The sequence below is a fragment of the Eptatretus burgeri genome, chromosome 20, assembly GCF_056783735.1.
Source record: "Eptatretus burgeri isolate ZD-2024b chromosome 20, Ebu_testis_v1, whole genome shotgun sequence".
Taxonomy (NCBI): Eukaryota; Metazoa; Chordata; class Myxini; order Myxiniformes; family Myxinidae; genus Eptatretus; species Eptatretus burgeri.
Window position 1 is genome coordinate 1,606,378 of NC_140980.1, and position 19,716 is coordinate 1,626,093.

General features: G+C 43.9%; 1 protein-coding gene across 1 annotated transcript; it reads right to left on the bottom strand.

The window, feature by feature from the left end:
* Nucleotides 1-5,460: 5,460 nt before the first annotated feature.
* LOC147008284 (uncharacterized) lies at nucleotides 5,461-18,036 on the bottom strand. The gene is made up of 5 exons (XM_085865153.1): nucleotides 17,803-18,036; nucleotides 17,647-17,709; nucleotides 9,072-9,134; nucleotides 5,615-6,740; nucleotides 5,461-5,527 (listed from the first exon to the last, which is right to left on the bottom strand). Exons 1-4 carry the CDS (start codon nucleotides 17,933-17,935, stop codon nucleotides 5,971-5,973), a joined length of 1,029 nt encoding a protein of 342 aa, XP_085721279.1. The 5' UTR covers nucleotides 17,936-18,036; the 3' UTR covers nucleotides 5,461-5,527; nucleotides 5,615-5,970.
* Between the last annotated feature and the right edge of the window lie 1,680 nt (nucleotides 18,037-19,716).

Here is a 19,716-nt window from a genome sequence, read left to right on the forward strand (position 1 = left end):
CTGGATTCGGGATCAGCGATAAAATAACGTAAATCAAGATTAAAAATTTTTTTTGATGATGCGGGAGATATCTTTATTAAAATCAGGGGAGGAAATATACACCATGTCTGATATTATTTGGGTCTTTCATGTCTCCGACGATGCCTTCATCTCCCGGCATGCATCATTCCCCATGACAAAAAGCGGAAAAAAAAAAAACAGAAGCAAAAATAAAAACGGAAGCAAAAGGGTCATCGCCAACGACACAGATTCCAAATTGCCAGGGTATTGTGTTGTTGTTGTTGTTTTTGTTGTTTCCTATTCTCTCATGTGCACGCGTTAAGTATGAAGCTCACTGCGTTCGCTACAACAGATTGGTGACGAATGTTGTTGATTGTTTCAAGAGAAAGGAGGCGGTTGCGAGGAGATAATATGATAGAGATGTTTAAGATAATAAAGGTTGAGATAAAATAAGTGAAGATGAATTATTCAACAGAGTAGACAGTGAAAGGACCAGGGGCCATCGCTTGAGAGTAAAGAAGAGGAGAGTTAAAACGGTAGTTAGGCAGGGGACTTTCACTCAGAGAGGAGTTAATGCGTTGAATGGCCTCCCTGGCAAGGTAGTGGCAGTAGAAACAGTAGATTAGTGTAAATTAGGATTAGATAGGTACCTGGGAGTTATGGAGATGGAGGGGTAAGGGGATGTTGATAAGACTTTTAGGTAGTTTGAGTATTGATGGGTAATTGTGTACCGAGTGCTGTTGGTGGGGGTCTTGTTAATGGGGGTGGGGGTCTTGTTAACGGGAGTGGGGGTCTTGTACTATGTCGTAAAGTACAGCACTGCAATTTACAGCACGTAGTTAACTACCCTTAGTAGTCTCGGCTATCCTGCCGTGATAACGAATCGTTTCGGTTTTTTTATTTGTATTTATCTATGCCGAAGTGACGGGTCGTATAATGAAAGTTCATACAAAAAGGGGAAACGTGGTGTAAAATAAAAATACACATTTTCAGTGAGCCAGGCACCACGAACAAGACAGGGCTAACGTAGGTGAGTGGCCCTTTAACATTTTGTCAAGTCGATCCACATACAATAAGTATCAAGTGACAGTGTGAATCTTGTTTCGCACTCACCAAGTGGCTTAAGCACTCCATCGAAACAGTTGATAAGGAACGGCTGGTTTGACAAGCGATTCACGATCACCGACCCGTCGAATTAAACACACACCTCCCGGAGATGCCAGAAATATCAAACATGTCCAAATTGGACCAACGGACACTTTTCTCACAGTCGGAATTGCTGCTAAATTGAATTCTGGATCTTAGATTTTGTAATTCGGCTAAGTTTGAAATTTTCAAGGTTATGACCCGGGTGGAAAAGAAATAAAGCCACGAAGACTGGTGTCTCCGGGCGTTTAAAAGCATTGCAATGTACTCAGCGATTCATAGCTATGATGATCAGGCATTCGATAATATGAGTGAGGGAAATGAAATATTGTTCTTGTGGTTTAGAAATCGTTGTGGCCTGTTCAAAGTCAAGGCATGGTTCAGCAGCCCCAAAAAATGGTGAATTAAGACCCTGTTTTTTTCAGGTTTACTTTTACCTTCGCATTCTGTGAAAGGTTATGTATTGGTCGCTGTGTATTTATTTATTTATTTATTTATTTATTTGTGAGTATGTGTGTGTGTGTGTGTGTGTGTGTGTGTGTGTGTGTGTGTGTGTGTGTGTGTGTGTGTGTGTGTGTGTTATTCACATAACTCAGAAAGTATTAAACCAAATCGCTTGAAATTTGGTGGGATGATGGGTTATTATCCAAGGAACATTTGATTAGATTTTGGGAGCGATCGGGTCAAAGGTCAAGGTCACGGAAAGGTCAAATTCGTATTTTTACCATAGCGTGGTCAATTTTGATCTAATTGGCATGCAACCGATGCCAAAATGTTCAGAATTCATTGCCCAATCTTGTGATGGGCGACATGACACAATTACGTCATTACCCTTGTTTGTAAAAGAAAATGTCCCAAATCCTGGCATTATAATCAGTACCAAAATATATGTTTGTGGGAGATGCCAATGATTATTTATTTGTTTGTTATTCGCATAACTTAAAAAGTATTAAACCGAATTGCATGAAATTTGGTGGGATGATTGGTTATTAGCCAAGGACCATTTGATTAGATTTTGGGAGCAATCGGGTCAAAGGTCAAGGTCATGAAAAGGTCAAAATCGTCTTTTTACCATATCGCGGTCAATTTTTATCCAATTTCCATGACACTAATGCCAAAATGTTCAGAATTTAATACCCAATCTTGTGATATGCAACTTGACACAATGACGTAATTGCCCTTACTCGCAGTTGGGGGTCAAAGGTCAGGGGGGTCACGACCTTGCAGATGTGCGTATTTTTATCATAACGCAGTCAATTCTTATCCGATTCGTATGAAATCAGCACCAAAATTGTCCTTGTTCTGTTCCCCACACTCTTATGCCAAGAACAAAACAGTAGCGGCGGCGAAGGTATATGCCCTCTACGACTGCCCGTTCTAGTTTTTCTGGTGTCTTTTTTTTTGTTTTTTTTTTCTGGTGTTTTGTTTCTTCTGGTTCTTTTCTTTTTTGTATTTTTCTGGATTTTAAAATTTTTTTTTTCTGGTTTCTTACTGTTTTTTAATGGGATTTTTTCTGCATTTGCTCTGCTTTCTTTTTCTGTTTTTTTTTTCTGGTGTTTTGTTTCTTCTGGTTCTTTTCTTTTTTGTATTTTTCTGGATTTTAAAATGTTTTTTTCTGGTTTCTTACCGCTTTTTTATGGGACTTTTTCTGCATTTTCTCTTCTTTCTTTTTTCTTCTGGTTTTTAGGTCAAAGATCAGAAAAGGTCAAGTTTGCAGAAAATTGTCAGTTTTCATCCAGTGGACCTCAAATTTTGTTAAGGGGAAGGGAAGGATTTTATCTCCGAAAGGCTTGCCTCCGGGCGGTGTTTGTCTCCGAAAGTGTCGGGCAGTGTTTATGTCTGGACGGGAGTTTATCTCCAGAAGCATCGGAGCGGTGTTTATCTCCGGGTGTGTTGGGTCGGTGTTTGTCAGAGGACGTGTCGGGGACTATGTTTGTTTCTGGGCGGTGTTTTTCTCTGGATGTGTTCGGGTGGTGTGGGTCTCCATACAGATTGGCTCCAGGCGTGTTCAGGCAGTTTGTCTCTGGACGGGAGTTCGTCTCCGGACATGTCCGAGCAGTGTTTGACTCCGGACAACTTGGCTCGACGCGTCCGGGTGGTGTTTGTCTCCGGACATGTCCGAGCAGTGTTTGACTCCGGACAGTTGGCTCGACGCGTCCGGGTGGTGTTTGTCTCCGGACATGTCTGAGCAGTGTTTGACTCCAGACAGCTTGGCTCGACTTGTCCGGGTGGTGTTTGTGTCCGAACGTGTCTGGGCAGTGTTTGTCTCTGGGCGGGATTTATAGTATGACTGGTAGAAAACGGATTTCAGACATTATTTTGTTTCCATCTTCACTGGTATTCCATGCAGAAGGATTTTGATGAGAGTTGAATCGTAATTAATGCTCCACTGCACATCTGCCTTCACTTCCTCTCACCTCACACTGCCTTCCCCCCCCCTCTGTCCCCCACACCTCTACCCCCTCTTTTTTCCACCCCTATCAGTAATCCCGTCAGTTAAGCGACGAGTGGTATTTGCTTGTTATTAAATAAATTGAACTGGTCTCGGGGACGAGTACAAATTATCTCATTTTTGTGATTTTAGTGTCATTAGATGAGGTGGCTCAATCCAGCTTAGAGCGCTCGCGATTGCTCGGCCAGATAAGGAAGATTGCGAGCACCTATCACCACATCACTCAGTTAAACACATGGTCCCAACAGGTATTGTAACGTCACAAACAGATTCGGGAATTTGCTTGGGTCTGTGGACTTAGCTGACCGTTGCAGTCATTTTGACATGGCCCGCGGAACTCGAACCAGGCTCTTGTGCCGGTCCTACGGCTGTTACAATATAATATTGGATTTTTATTCCTCTTACTCTCAGAAATCGTCTCGATAAGACTTCTCAGCTTCTTTATAATAGTTTTTTTATCCCGGTAAGATTCTCACGTCTCTCACGAGTAAAGTGTTCCGTCCAGTCCGACACTTGAGTTCTCTCCTTTTTACCATCGACATTAATGCATTGTTCTTACACCGACTGATGCAAGTTCGATTCCACTAGTTCGTGCTCGGGTTTGAGATTTCCACACTTCGTGACAGAGCAATGACCTGTGTTGGGTTGGTTGCTTGGTCCAAAAATAGAAAGATACCCACCAATGGAACACAGCTTTGTGCAGAGGAACCACTTCAAACTTGCATTGGACTACTCGTGCTTCCATGCAAGAATCATTTATCAATCACAAAAATCATTTATCAATCACAAGAATCATCGATAATATTGAAAAACAGTTGAATAAACAAAACAAAAATGAAGGAAAACAAACTTAACTTGTTTTACATAACAACGTGCATTGAGAACATGTGTCGAGTCCAAGAGTTCCATTTCTCTACCTTTGGCATCATCTTTTCACAATTCTGGGTTTCGTGTGAGATTTTGAGAATTGAACATCATGTCGTCATTATTTAGGCCAAAGTCACTGGTACTCACAACTCCTTCAAGAATGTTGCCCTTTTCAATTTGTACACGAGTTCAATGTCTGCTTGCAGTGCCTCGTTTCACTCAGAACACTTGAACGGTTTATCTCTTATCTGGATTTTTTGATATTTCTCCAAAGTTGAGAACTAAATAAAGGCCTTACTGCACGAAGAGCACGTGCAGGACTTCACACCTGAATGTGTTTTTTGATGTTCATTTAAATGTGATGATTGACTTAAGGCCTTCAAACACACAGACCACTTCTCGGCTCTCATACCTGAATGTATTTTTTGATGTTTGTTTAAACTTGATGATTGAGTAAAGGCCTTACTGCACGTTTCACACTTGTAGGACTTCACACCTGTATGTATTTTTTGATGTCTGTGTAAATCTGATGATTGAGTAAAGGCCTTACTGCACGTTGAACACTTGTGGGGTTTCACACCTGTATGTATTTTTTGATGTCTATGTAAATCTGATGATTGAGTAAAGGCCTTCAAACACACAGAACACTTGTAGGGTTTCACACCTGTATGTATTTTTTGATGTTTATATAAACTTGATGATTGAGTAAAGGTCTTTCTGCACTTTGAACACTTGTAGGACTTCACACCTGAATGTATTTTTTGATGTCGATTTAAATGTGATGTTTGACTGAAGGCCTTCAAACACACAGAACACTTGTAGGACTTCACACCTGAATGTATATTTTGATGTTGATTTAAATATGATAATTGACTAAAGGCCTTCAAACACACAGAACACTTGTAGGACTTCACACCTGAATGTATATTTTCATGTTTATATAAACTTGATGATTGACTTAAAGGCCTTACTGCAAACACACAGTTTCACACCTATGTCGATTTAAATGTGATGTTTGACTGAAGGCCTTCAAACACACAGAACACTTGTAGGACTTCACACCTGAATGTATATTTTGATGTTTGTTTAAACTTGATGATTGAGTAAAGGCCTTCACTGCACGTTGAACACTTGTAGGGAGTTTCACACCTGAATGTATATTTTGATGTTGATTTAAATATGATAATTGACTAAAGGCCTTCAAACACACAGAACACTTGTAGGACTTCACACCTGAATGTATATTTTCATGTTTATATAAACTTGATGATTGAGTAAAGGCCTCACTGCACGTTAAACATTTGTGGAGTTTCACACCTGAATGTATTTTTTGATGTCGATTTAAATGTGATGTTTGACTGAAGGCCTTCAAACACACAGAACACTTGTAGGACTTCACACCTGAATGTATATTTTCATATTTATATAAACGTGATGATTGAGTAAAGGCCTTACTGCACGTTGAACATTTGTGGGGTTTCACACCTGTATGTATTTTTTGATGTTTATATAAATTTGATGATTGACTTAAGGCCTTCAAACACACAGACCACTTCTAGGGTTTTACACCTGAATGTATTTTTTTGATGTTTGTTTAAACTTGATGATTGAGTAAAGGCCTCACTGCACGTTGAACACTTGTAGGGTTTCACATCTGTATGTATTTTTTGATGTCGATTTAAATGTGATGATTGAGTGAAGGCCTTCACACACACAGAACACTTGTGGGACTTCACACCTGTATGTGTTTTTTGATGTTGATATAAACTTGATGATTGAGTAAAGGCCTTACTGCACATTGAACATTTGTGGGGTTTCACACCTGTATGTATTCTTTGATGTCGATTTAAATGCGATGATTGACTAAAGGCCTTCAAACACACAGAACACTTGTGGGACTTCACACCTGTATGTGTTTTTTGATGTGAATATAAACTTGATGATTGAGTAAAGGCCTTACTGCACGTTGAACATTTGTGGGGTTTCACACCTGTATGTATTTTTTGATGTCGATTTAAATGTGATGATTGACTAAAGGCCTTCAAACACACAGAACACTTGTGTGGTTTCTGACTTCCTTCGACGTTCTCTTTCAGGATGTTAAGAGAACTGTTGTTGTTGTTGTTGTTGTTGTTGTTATTGTTGTTGTTGTTGGACTCGCCACCAAATTCATCAACGTCCTGACCAAGAGTCCGTGTCACATGCTGATTGAAGGAAACTTCAGTGTCGACCAACGGGGAACACTTGGAACAAGAATCCTTTTTCATTTGTTTCTCTGCAATGGCAATTCACAAAGAGGATCAATAAATCCCTTTTGGAATGAAACATTAAACACAGAAACACAACGTACTCCAATTGGATCAAAACATTTGAGTACTCCAATTGGGAGGAGAGAGGAGACGAGAGAGAGAAATAAAAAGGAAAGAAAGAAAGAACGAAGAGAAAAAGAGTAAAATAAGAGTGAGAAAGACAAGAGAGAGAGAGAGAGAGAGAGAGAGAGAGAGAGAGAGAGAGAGAGAGAGAGAGAGAGATACAGAGAGAGAGAGAGAGAGAGAGAGGGAAAGAGAGAGAGAGAGAGTGAGGACAAAACTCTCTCACACACACACACCCGTGCTTTTCCTCCTATCATCAAGGAGTGGGGGTCCCAAAGGCTTTTCCCCAATCCCGTCATGTGGTGAGCTGCCCTGCGAAGGGCAGCAGCAAAGGAGGCACTCTCCGTTTCTTTGCATTTGTTGATTTTGCGGAATGAAAGTTTCCACTGTGGCTGGAGTGCAAATGTTGCCACCAACCTCAGAAAAAAGTAACCCAACTGCAGGAGGACGTCCGCAGACAGTTGGGCACTCAATATGGATGGCCGTTGGCTCACAAAGGACAGGGAAACAGAACAGAGAGAGAGTGAGCAAGAGCAGAGGAGCAGGTTTTTAGGACACGTGGGCTGATGCCGTCTGTACCGGTTGCAGAATCCGAGTCGAGGTTTGACAGCAAGCTCTCCACATTGTCAGAAGAAAAGGACAGAGTCCAGGGTTGGGTGCGACTGGGTGAGGTGGGTACACAAAGTGATGGTTTTAGAAGATTTAGAAGCAAACACCGAGTTTAGGCATTCAGCCTTTTTACATGCGGTATCAGCAGTGCGGCCATTTGAGGTAAGGGAGGGGATGGATGGGAAACATACACCAGAAACAGTTTTGATTAGACACCACCAGGATTTGCAGGAGGGAGAGAGGTTTGAGAGTTCAGATTTGAGCTTAGGAAGATGTTGTTTTCTGGCTCTCCTGAGGGTAGACACAGACTTGTTCTGAGCCTTCTGGAAGGAACTGAGGTTACCCTCAGTTAGGTTTGTTTTCCATGAGGCAAAGGCAAGTTGTTTCAGGACAACCGCCTCGCCACAAGCTTCAGGGAACCATGGGCAGGAGGAAGGGAAAGACAACTAAAGACGAGAGGGGATAAATCTGTGCAGGAGAGAGAGAGTGAGCAAGTTTCTGAGAAAGAATTCCCAGGATGAGTTGTTGTTGGAGAAAGTAGCGATGGGAGACCAGTCCAGAAGTTTGATGGCTGCTTGAAGACCCTGCCAGTCGGCCTGAGTGAAATGCCAGACTCGACGGCGCTGAGGTGGTTTCCTGATAAGAGCCAGAGAGATCTCCAATTTGACTAGCACGTGGTCAGAAGAACCGATTGGAGTAGAGGAAGAACAGCAGATATTTTCATGGAAATCTCAACATAAAACCTGGTGGGAGAGACGGTTTTGTCACCGACAACCCGACCATGAAACAGGTTATTACAGGTTGACATGGTACCTGTCGCAAGTCACAGATATAATCTGTCCTGACCTTCTGCCCAAATCTGCCAGTTGGTGAAAAGAGATACCAGTGTGTGTGAAACCAGAAAAATTTCACCAGTTGGTGAAACTGCCCAAATCCAGGATTGCTGCTCACCTCCACTCATTTGTTTCTCTTTTTTCCGTGCCTGTGTAACCAACTTCCACATTCTCTTCAATCTCCTTCTTCCCTCCAGGTTTTGAAGACAGCTGTTCCACAATTTCTCAAATCATCCCCCATCCAAAACCATGATCTTTTCTCCCTTCGTCAACCCCCACTCCACCCGTCCTCCATCCAAATTTAAAGTTTCTCGACTGAGAGTTTTCTTCTGCATCCATCTTGTCCACCCAATTCCTCCTCACACCCATTTTTTGTCCGCTGCCCTCTATCTTGGTCTTTGGCTCTGCTGTTGGTGTTTCCCCCTCTCTCTGCTGTTTCTTTTGTTCTGTTGTGTTCTGGTCCAATCAGTGTACTCGTACGAGTTCTTCCACGAGCCTCAACGATGTGTATAAAAAGACAAAATCTTCAACAAACAGACATCCCTTGGTATTTTCATGGATGGGAGTGCATGTTGGAAACCGATCGATTCGATCACACCTGTCTGGGCAAGTGCAAGTTCTCCGTGAACGTCTCAACGATCAAAACAAATTTGGTTTCTTAACGAGCATGGTGTTCGAGTATCGACAAGGCATGAAGGCAAGTACAACGTCTCTCTGGACAACAACCTCCGTACAATGTACATTAATCGTTGTTTGTAAATGGTGCAACTTCAATATCGTTGAGGTTCAGACCTTTGTCTTGAGAGGGTGATTCATCCACAAACTCAGATTTGATCTTCATTTTCACAATAAGATCTGGAAGAAAGAAAACAAAGGACAAAAGCAAGTGTGTCAGAAACATTGAACAGTTAAACAATCACATTCATTCAAAAAGCACAAGGTTATTATCCCCGCCAACCAACGAAGTTGGCGGGGGAGATGGAAGTAGGTTCCGTCCATCCGTCACATTTCGTTTCCGGAGCTTAACTACAAATCCCCTCAAGATATATTTACGAAATTTGGTACACATATCAAGCAAGTGGTGAACTGGTGCCTTTTGATATTTTATCATTGATAGGTCACATGGTTTGGCAGCCATGTTGGATTCAAGAAAAAAATATTAAATAGTGTTTTCTTTGGAATTGCATAACCGAACGAAGCGAAAATTTGCAACTATCATCTTCCATCATGTCTGCATACAGAGTATTTTTTCAGAAAGATGTCCGAGCTGTGTCAATGTCCGAGCTGTCAATGTCTGAGCTGTATCAATGTCTGACCTGTATCAATGTCCGAGCTGTATCAATGTCCGAGCTGTATCAATGTCTGACCTGTATCAATGTCCAAGCTGTATCAATGTCTGACCTGTATCAATGTCCGAGCTGTATCAATGTGCGAGCTATATCAATGTCTGACCTGTATCAATGTCCGAGCTGTATCAATGTCTGACCTGTATCAATGTCCGAGCTGTATCAATGTCAGACCTGTATCAATGTCTAAGCTGTATCAACGTCTGACCTGTATCAATATCCGAGCTGTATCAATATCTGACCTGTATCAATGTCCGAGCTGTATCAATGTCTGACCTGTATCAATGTCCAAGCTGTATCAATGTCTGACCTGTATCAATGTCCGAGCTGTATCAATGTCTGACCTGTATCAATGTCCAAGCTGTATCAATGTCTGACCTGTATCAATGTCCGAGCTGTATCAATGTCCGAGCTGTTTCAATGTCTGAGCTGTATCAATATCCGAGCTGTATCAATGTCTGAGCTGTATCAATGTCCGAGCTGTATCAATATGCGAGTTGTATCAACATCTGACCTGTATCAATGTCCGAGCTGTATCAATGCCCGAGCTGCATCAATGTCTGAGCTGCATCAATGCCCGAGCTGTATCAATGTCCGAGCTGTATCAATGTCAGACCTGTATCAATGTCCAAGCTGTTTCAATGTCTGAGCTGTATCAATGTCCGAGCTGTATCAATGTCCGAGCTGTATCAATGTCTGAGCTGTATCAATGTCCGAGCTGTATCAATATGCGAGCTGTATCAATGTCAGACCTGTATCAATGTCCAAGCTGTTTCAATGTCTGAGCTGTATCAATGTCCGAGCTGTATCAATGCCCGAGCTGTATCAATGTCCGAGCTGCATCAATGCCCGAGCTGTATCAATGCCCGAGCTGTATCAATGCCCAAGCTGTATCAATGTCTGACCTGTATCAATATCCGAGCTGTATCAATGTCTGACCTGTATCAATGTCCGAGCTGTATCAATGCCCAAGCTGTATCAATGCCCAAGCTGTATCAATGTCTGACCTGTATCAATGCCGAGCTGTATCAATGTCCGAGCTGTATCAATGCCCGAGCTGTATCAATGTCCGAGCTGTATCAATGTCCGAGCTGCATCAATGCCCAAGCTGTATCAATGTCTGAGCTGTATCAATGCCCGAGCTGTATCAATGTCCGAGCTGTATCAATGTCCGAGCTGCATCAATGCCCAAGCTGTATCAATGTCTGAGCTGTATCAATGTCCGAGCTGTATCAATGTCCGAGCTGTATCAATGTCCGAGCTGCATCAATGCCCAAGCTGTATCAATGTCTGAGCTGTATCAATGTCCGAGCTGTATCAATGTCTGACCTGTATCAATGTCCGAGCTGTATCAATGCCCGAGCTGTATCAATGTCCAAGCTGTATCAATGCCCGAGCTGTATCAATGTCCGAGCTGTATCAATGCCCGAGCTGTATCAATGTCCGAGCTGTATCAATGCTCAAGCTGTATCAATGTCTGAGCTCTATCAATGTCTGAGCTCTATCAATGTCCGAGCTGTATCAATATGCGAGCTGTATCAATGTCCGAGCTGTATCAATGCCCGAGCTGTATCAATGTCTGAGCTGTATCAATGTCCGAGCTGTATCAATGTCCGAGCTGTATCAATGTCCGAGCTGTATCAATGTCCGAGCTGTATCAATACCCGAGCTGTATCAATGTCTGAGCTGTATCAATGCCCGAGCTGTATCAATGTCCGAGCTGTATCAATGTCCGAGCTGCATCAATGCCCAAGCTGTATCAATGTCTGAGCTGTATCAATGCCCGAGCTGTATCAATGTCCGAGCTGTATCAATGTCCGAGCTGCATCAATGCCCAAGCTGTATCAATGTCTGAGCTGTATCAATGTCCGAGCTGTATCAATGTCCGAGCTGTATCAATGTCCGAGCTGTATCAATGTCCGAGCTGTATCAATGTCCGAGCTGTATCAATGTCCGAGCTGTATCAATGTCTGAGCTGTATCAATGCCCGAGCTGTATCAATGTCCGAGCTGTATCAATGTCCGAGCTGCATCAATGCCCAAGCTGTATCAATGTCTGAGCTGTATCAATGCCCGAGCTGTATCAATGTCCGAGCTGTATCAATGTCCGAGCTGCATCAATGCCCAAGCTGTATCAATGTCTGAGCTGTATCAATGTCCGAGCTGTATCAATGTCTGACCTGTATCAATGTCCGAGCTGTATCAATGCCCGAGCTGTATCAATGTCCAAGCTGTATCAATGTCCGAGCTGTATCAATGTCCGAGCTGTATCAATGTCCGAGCTGTATCAATGCCCGAGCTGTATCAATGTCCGAGCTGTATCAATGTCCGAGCTGTATCAATGTCCGAGCTGTATCAATGCCCGAGCTGTATCAATGTCTGAGCTGTATCAATGCCCGAGCTGTATCAATGCCCGAGCTGTATCAATGTCCGAGCTGTATCAATGTCTGAGCTGTATCAATGCCCGAGCTGTATCAATGCCCGAGCTGTATCAATGTCCAAGCTGTATCAATGCCCGAGCTGTATCAATGTCTGAGCTGTATCAATACCCGAGCTGTATCAATGTCTGAGCTGTATCAATGCCCGAGCTGTATCAATGTCTGAGCTGTATCAATGCCCGAGCTGTATCAATGCCCGAGCTGTATCAATGTCCGAGCTGTATCAATACCCGAGCTGTATCAATGTCTGAGCTGTATCAATGCCCGAGCTATATCAATGCCCGAGCTGTATCAATGTCCGAGCTGTATCAATGTCCGAGCTGTATCAATGTCCGAGCTGTATCAATGTCCGAGCTGTATCAATGCCCGAGCTGTATCAATGTCCGAGCTGTATCAATGTCCGAGCTGTATCAATGTCCGAGCTGTATCAATGCCCGAGCTGTATCAATGTCTGAGCTGTATCAATGTCCGAGCTGTATCAATGCCCCAGCTGTATCAATGTCTGAGCTGTATCAATGTCCGAGCTGTATCAAAGTCCGAGTTGTATCAATGCCCGAGCTGTATCAATGCCCGAGCTGTATCAATGTCCGAGCTGTATCAATGTCCGAGCTGTATCAATGTCCGAGCTGTATCAATGTCCGAGCTGTATCAATGTCCGAGCTGTATCAATGTCCGAGCTGTATCAATGTCTGAGCTGTATCAATGCCCGAGCTGTATCAATGTCCGAGCTGTATCAATGTCTGAGCTGTATCAATGCCCGAGCTGTATCAATGCCCGAGCTGTATCAATGTCCAAGCTGTATCAATGCCCGAGCTGTATCAATGTCCGAGCTGTATCAATGCCCGAGCTGTATCAATGTCCGAGCTGTATCAATGCTCAAGCTGTATCAATGTCTGAGCTCTATCAATGTCCGAGCTGTATCAATATGCGAGCTGTATCAATGTCCCAGCTGTGTCAATGTCCGAGCTGTACCAATGTCCGAGCTGTATCAATGTCTGAGCTGTATCAATGTCTGAGCTGTATCAATGTCTGAGCTGTATCAATGTCTGACCTGTATCATTGTTCGAGCTGTATCAATGTCCGAGCTGTATCAATGTCCGAGCTGTATCATTGTCCGAGCTGTATCAGTGTCCGAGCTGTATCAATGTCCGAGCTGTATCAATGTCCAAGCTGTATCAATGTCCAAGCTGTATCAATGTCTGACCTGTATCAATGTCCGAGCTGTATCAATGACCGAGCTGTATCAATGTCTGACCTGTATCAATGCCCAAGCTGTATCAATGTCTGAGCTGTATCAATGTCCGAGCTGTATCAATGTCCGAGCTGTATCAATGTCCGAGCTGTATCAATGACCGAGCTGTATCAATGTCTGACCTGTATCAATGCCCAAGCTGTATCAATGTCCGAGCTGTATCAATGTCTGAGCTGTATCAATGTCCGAGCTGTATCAATGTCCGAGCTGTATCAATGCCCGAGCTGTATCAATGTCCGAGCTGTATCAATGTCCGAGCTGTATCAATGTCTGAGCTGTATCAATGCCCGAGCTGTATCAATGTCCGAGCTGTATCAATGTCCGAGCTGTATCAATGTCCGAGCTGTATCAATGTCTGAGCTGTATCAATGTCCGAGCTGTATCAATGTCCGAGCTGTATCAATGTCCGAGCTGTATCAATGTCCGAGCTGTATCAATGCCCGAGCTGTATCAATGTCCGAGCTGTATCAATGTCCGAGCTGTATCAATGTCCGAGCTGTATCAATGTCCGAGCTGTATCAATGTCCGAGCTGTATCAATGTCCGAGCTGTATCAATGTCCGAGCTGTATCAATGTCCGAGCTGTATCAATGTCCGAGCTGTATCAATGTCTGAGCTGTATCAATGCCCGAGCTGTATCAATGTCCGAGCTGTATCAATGTCCGAGCTGTATCAATGTCCGAGCTGTATCAATGTCCGAGCTGTATCAATGTCCGAGCTGTATCAATGTCCGAGCTGTATCAATGTCCGAGCTGTATCAATGTCTGAGCTGTATCAATGCCCGAGCTGTATCAATGTCCAAGCTGTATCAATGCCCGAGCTGTATCAATGTCCGAGCTGTATCAATGCCCGAGCTGTATCAATGCTCGAGCTGTATCAATGTCTGAGCTCTATCAATGTCCGAGCTGTATCAATATGCGAGCTGTATCAATGTCCGAGCTGTATCAATGCCCGAGCTGTATCAATGTCTGAGCTGTATCAATGGCCGAGCTGTATCAATGCCCGAGCTGTATCAATGTCTGAGCTGTATCAATGTCCGAGCTGTATCAATGTCCGAGCTGTATCAATGTCCGAGCTGTATCAATGTCCGAGCTGTATCAATACCCGAGCTGTATCAATGTCTGAGCTGTATCAATGCCCGAGCTGTATCAATGCCCGAGCTGTATCAATGTCCGAGCTGTATCAATGTCCGAGCTGTATCAATGTCCGAGCTGTATCAATGTCCGAGCTGTATCAATGCCCGAGCTGTATCAATGTCCGAGCTGTATCAATGTCCGAGCTGTATCAATGTCCGAGCTGTATCAATGCCCGAGCTGTATCAATGTCTGAGCTGTATCAATGTCTGAGCTGTATCAATGCCCCAGCTGTATCAATGTCCGAGCTGTATCAAAGTCCGAGTTGTATCAATGCCCGAGCTGTATCAATGCCCGAGCTGTATCAATGTCCGAGCTGTATCAATGTCCGAGCTGTATCAATGTCCGAGCTGTATCAATGTCCGAGCTGTATCAATGTCCGAGCTGTATCAATGCCCGAGCTGTATCAATGTCCGAGCTGTATCAATGTCCGAGCTGTATCAATGTCCGAGCTGTATCAATGCCCGAGCTGTATCAATGTCTGAGCTGTATCAATGCCCGAGCTGTATCAATGCCCGAGCTGTATCAATGTCCGAGCTGTATCAATGTCTGAGCTGTATCAATGCCCGAGCTGTATCAATGCCCGAGCTGTATCAATGTCCAAGCTGTATCAATGCCCGAGCTGTATCAATGTCTGAGCTGTATCAATACCCGAGCTGTATCAATGTCTGAGCTGTATCAATGCCCGAGCTGTATCAATGTCTGAGCTGTATCAATGCCCGAGCTGTATCAATGCCCGAGCTGTATCAATGTCCGAGCTGTATCAATACCCGAGCTGTATCAATGTCTGAGCTGTATCAATGCCCGAGCTATATCAATGCCCGAGCTGTATCAATGTCCGAGCTGTATCAATGTCCGAGCTGTATCAATGTCCGAGCTGTATCAATGTCCGAGCTGTATCAATGCCCGAGCTGTATCAATGTCCGAGCTGTATCAATGTCCGAGCTGTATCAATGTCCGAGCTGTATCAATGCCCGAGCTGTATCAATGTCTGACCTGTATCAATGTCCGAGCTGTATCAATGACCGAGCTGTATCAATGTCTGACCTGTATCAATGCCCAAGCTGTATCAATGCCCGAGCTGTATCAATGCCCGAGCTGTATCAATGTCTGAGCTGTATCAATGTCCGAGCTGTATCAATGTCTGAGCTGTATCAATATGCGAGCTGTATCAATGCCCGAGCTGTATCAATGTCTGAGCTGTATCAATGTCTGAGCTGTATCAATGTCCGAGCTGTATCAATGTCTGAGCTGTATCAATGTCCGAGCTGTGTCAATGTCCGAGCTGTATCAATGCCCGAGCTGTATCAATGTCCGAGCTGTATCAATGTCCGAGCTGTATCAATGTCTGAGCTGTATCAATGTCTGAGCTGTATCAATGTCTGACCTGTATCATTGTTCGAGCTGTATCAATGTCCGAGCTGTATCAATGTCCGAGCTGTATCATTGTCCGAGCTGTATCAATGTCTGAGCTGTGTCAATGCCCGAGCTGTATCAATGTCCGAGCTGTATCAATGTCCGAGCTGTATCAATGACCGAGCTGTATCAATGTCTGACCTGTATCAATGCCCAAGCTGTATCAATGTCTGAGCTGTATCAATGTCCGAGCTGTATCAATATGTGAGCTGTATCAATGCCCGAGCTGTATCAATGTCCGAGCTGTATCAATGTCTGAGCTGTATCAATGTCTGAGCTGTATCAATGCCCGAGCTGTATCAATGTCTGAGCTGTATCAATGTCCGAGCTGTATCAATGTCCGAGCTGTATCAATGTCCGAGCTGTATCAATGTCCGAGCTGTATCAATACCCGAGCTGTATCAATGTCTGAGCTGTATCAATGCCCGAGCTGTATCAATGTCCGAGCTGTATCAAAGTCCGAGTTGTATCAATGCCCGAGCTGTATCAATGTCCGAGCTGTATCAATGTCCGAGCTGTATCAATGTCCGAGCTGTATCAATGTCCGAGCTGTATCAATGTCCGAGCTGTATCAATGTCCGAGCTGTATCAATGTCCGAGCTGTATCAATGTCTGAGCTGTATCAATGCCCGAGCTGTATCAATGCCCGAGCTGTATCAATGTCCGAGCTGTATCAATGTCTGAGCTGTATCAATGCCCGAGCTGTATCAATGCCCGAGCTGTATCAATGTCCAAGCTGTATCAATGCCCGAGCTGTATCAATGCCCGAGCTGTATCAATGTCCAAGCTGTATCAATGTCCGAGCTGTATCAATGTCCGAGCTGTATCAATGTCCGAGCTGTATCAATGTCCGAGCTGTATCAATACCCGAGCTGTATCAATGTCTGAGCTGTATCAATGCCCGAGCTGTATCAATGTCTGAGCTGTATCAATGTCCGAGCTGTATCAATGCCCCAGCTGTATCAATGTCTGAGCTGTATCAATGTCCGAGCTGTATCAAAGTCCGAGTTGTATCAATGTCCGAGCTGTATCAATGCCCGAGCTGTATCAATGTCCGAGCTGTATCAATGCCCGAGCTGTATCAATGTCCGAGCTGTATCAATGCCCGAGCTGTATCAATGCCCGAGCTGTATCAATGCCCGAGCTGTATCAATGCCCAAGCTGTATCAATGTCTGACCTGTATCAATGTCCGAGCTGTATCAATGCCCGAGCTGTATCAATGTCCAAGCTGTATCAATGCCCGAGCTGTATCAATGCCCGAGCTGTATCAATGCCCAAGCTGTATCAATGTCTGACCTGTATCAATGCCCGAGCTGTATCAATGCCCGAGCTGTATCAATGTCCGAGCTGTATCAATGCTCAAGCTGTATCAATGTCCGAGCTTTTTCTTGGATCCTTTTGGAAGGACATTTTTCATCAGTAAAGGGAATAAAAAGTTTGTGGCGTTTCCATCGCTTTTTTAACCTTGACCCATTTTTTCAGGTCATGACCCAATTTTAGAGATTTTAACATTTTTCACTATTTTTTTTAAACCTTTTTTTTAAATTCACACTTGATCCCTGAATGTTGATGGTCAAGGTCGAATAGCAGTCTAAACAAACATTTACCATCACTGGATCATGAGCCCAGGGTAAGTCATGGGCGATCACCAAGGGTAAGGCCATGGGGGAGGCCGGGGTAGGCTCACCTTGGCGATCACAGATACCGAGTTTTTGTTATTATAATTATCATTATAAACAATAAACTATTGTGTGAACATGAAGAATGAGTTTGTGGTTCAAACCTTCGAATGGAGAAAACGAATCATCGACGAACTCGGACTCGAGCTTCACCTTCACAACAGGATCTGAAACACAAACAATCCATTAAAACTAAACAACCAGGAACCACAAGATCTCGTTACAGAGTGAACGTCACGTAGCGGGTCCGGACTCCTCACCCTCGGGTGAACCGACCATGGACCCGCGGTTCGAGGGAGAATCTCCGGGATCGACCATGTTTCCTCCATCGAAGCTGCTCGTGGATCCCAGGATGTTCGCCTTGTCATCTTCACGGGGGAGATCTCGGATCATCGCGCATCGTCGTGACGACAGGAGACTGTGAGGAAGACGAGTAACGAGCCTGGAGTGTTCCGGAAAAATAAAACCACGTGATCACGAATGTCATCGAAAGACGGTTTCAGAGCTGCAGATTCGCGCCGCCCCAGTCACGTGACCAACGTTAAAACGAGGAAAACTAATTAATTGATCGTGTTACGAGAAAAAACTACCACACGCTTAAAATTCTGAATAATGACGAGATTAATATTACAACTCTGAATCCAAGCTGAATCACAATAAAATCAAGTGGAGATGCAGCCTCCGGTCACCTGGTGGAAACAACACCGTCGTTCTTACGTCACTTCCGGTTTCCAAGAACGATGCTTTGCAATGTACCAAGAAGTCTACATCTCGTAATTTCTATTATTCGTACGTGCCCGTAAAAAAAAAATTAAAAAAAGAAAAAAAGAAAATAAATATTCCAACCACGAGCAAGAAACAACAACCACCCAGGCCGTTTCTTCGCTCTCGCGTGCCCGTACATGCGTGGCGCGTAAGTTCGCATATCACAGTTACGATGATTCGCAATTTAGGTTTTAATGGCCAATTATTCAATTAGCGCCAACGTATTTTACCTTTTCGCAATGTTGGTGCAAGGAAAAACAAAAAGAGAAGAGAAGAGAGAAAAAATTTACTTCCTGGTTTGGAGCACACCAGCTCACTCTGATGTTACCGAAATTTATGCACCGTCTAATATGAAAACGATCATAACTTGGGGCATTGTGTTTATCTATAAATGCGCAGAAGAAATCAACAAATTATGAGAATACACGAAGTCATCACAATCCGGAAGCCCGTACGTTGTAACCCGTAATGGGGAACGCGGGGTTACGCGGCTGAGCTCCCCTTCCCCATCTGCCACGCCCACGCAACAACGTGTCTTGTCATTGGTTTGGTAAATAAATGGCAATAACTTGGGAAGCACTTGTCCGATTAATATCAAACCTTGAAAAGGCACATCCTCAGGTCTCCAGCAATATATCTGGCAAGTTTCAATTAGATCGGACAAGTGGTTGTCGAGAAACAGCGGTCACAGACACACACACACACACACACACACACACACACACACACACACACACACACACACACACACACACACACACACACACACACACACACACACACACACACACACACACACACACACAGATTGCTGGAATTATAGACAGATTATGTCCTCACTGTACATGACTGTGTACACATAGACAGAGAGATAAACACTGTCCCACACGTTTAACATTCACAAGACAGAAATCAAACCTGTTAGGAGTTGTTATTGTTGTTGTTGTTGTTGTTGTATCTAACGATGTACAGGTGAATGTGGAAAGAAATTTTACGTCACAGCAAACCAACAGAACCTTGAGAATGTCCCGCTAAATCTTCGATATTCCTACACTCCTAAAGAGTTGAGGAATTGTGGGGGGGGGGGGGTGGTGGAGAGGGAGGAGAGGAGGTTGAGGGGAGGAGGGGGGGGGTTGAGGGTAGAGTCCCTTTATAGAGAGAGTAGCGACAACTTACGATTTGACGCCATTTTGAGTCCATTCAGTGCGGTGCACGTGCGGAGCCGACGAACGGCGCTAGTCCATTGATCCGTGTATTCCATAATGTTCTCTATGTGTGAGAGATGGGAATGGTCTTTTCCATGTTGATAATGGACAACTTATGTGAAGATGACAAAATAGAAGATTTATGACAACGAAGAGCCATATGATAAAGAAGAAATTCACAGAGTTGGTTGTGATTTCACAGTC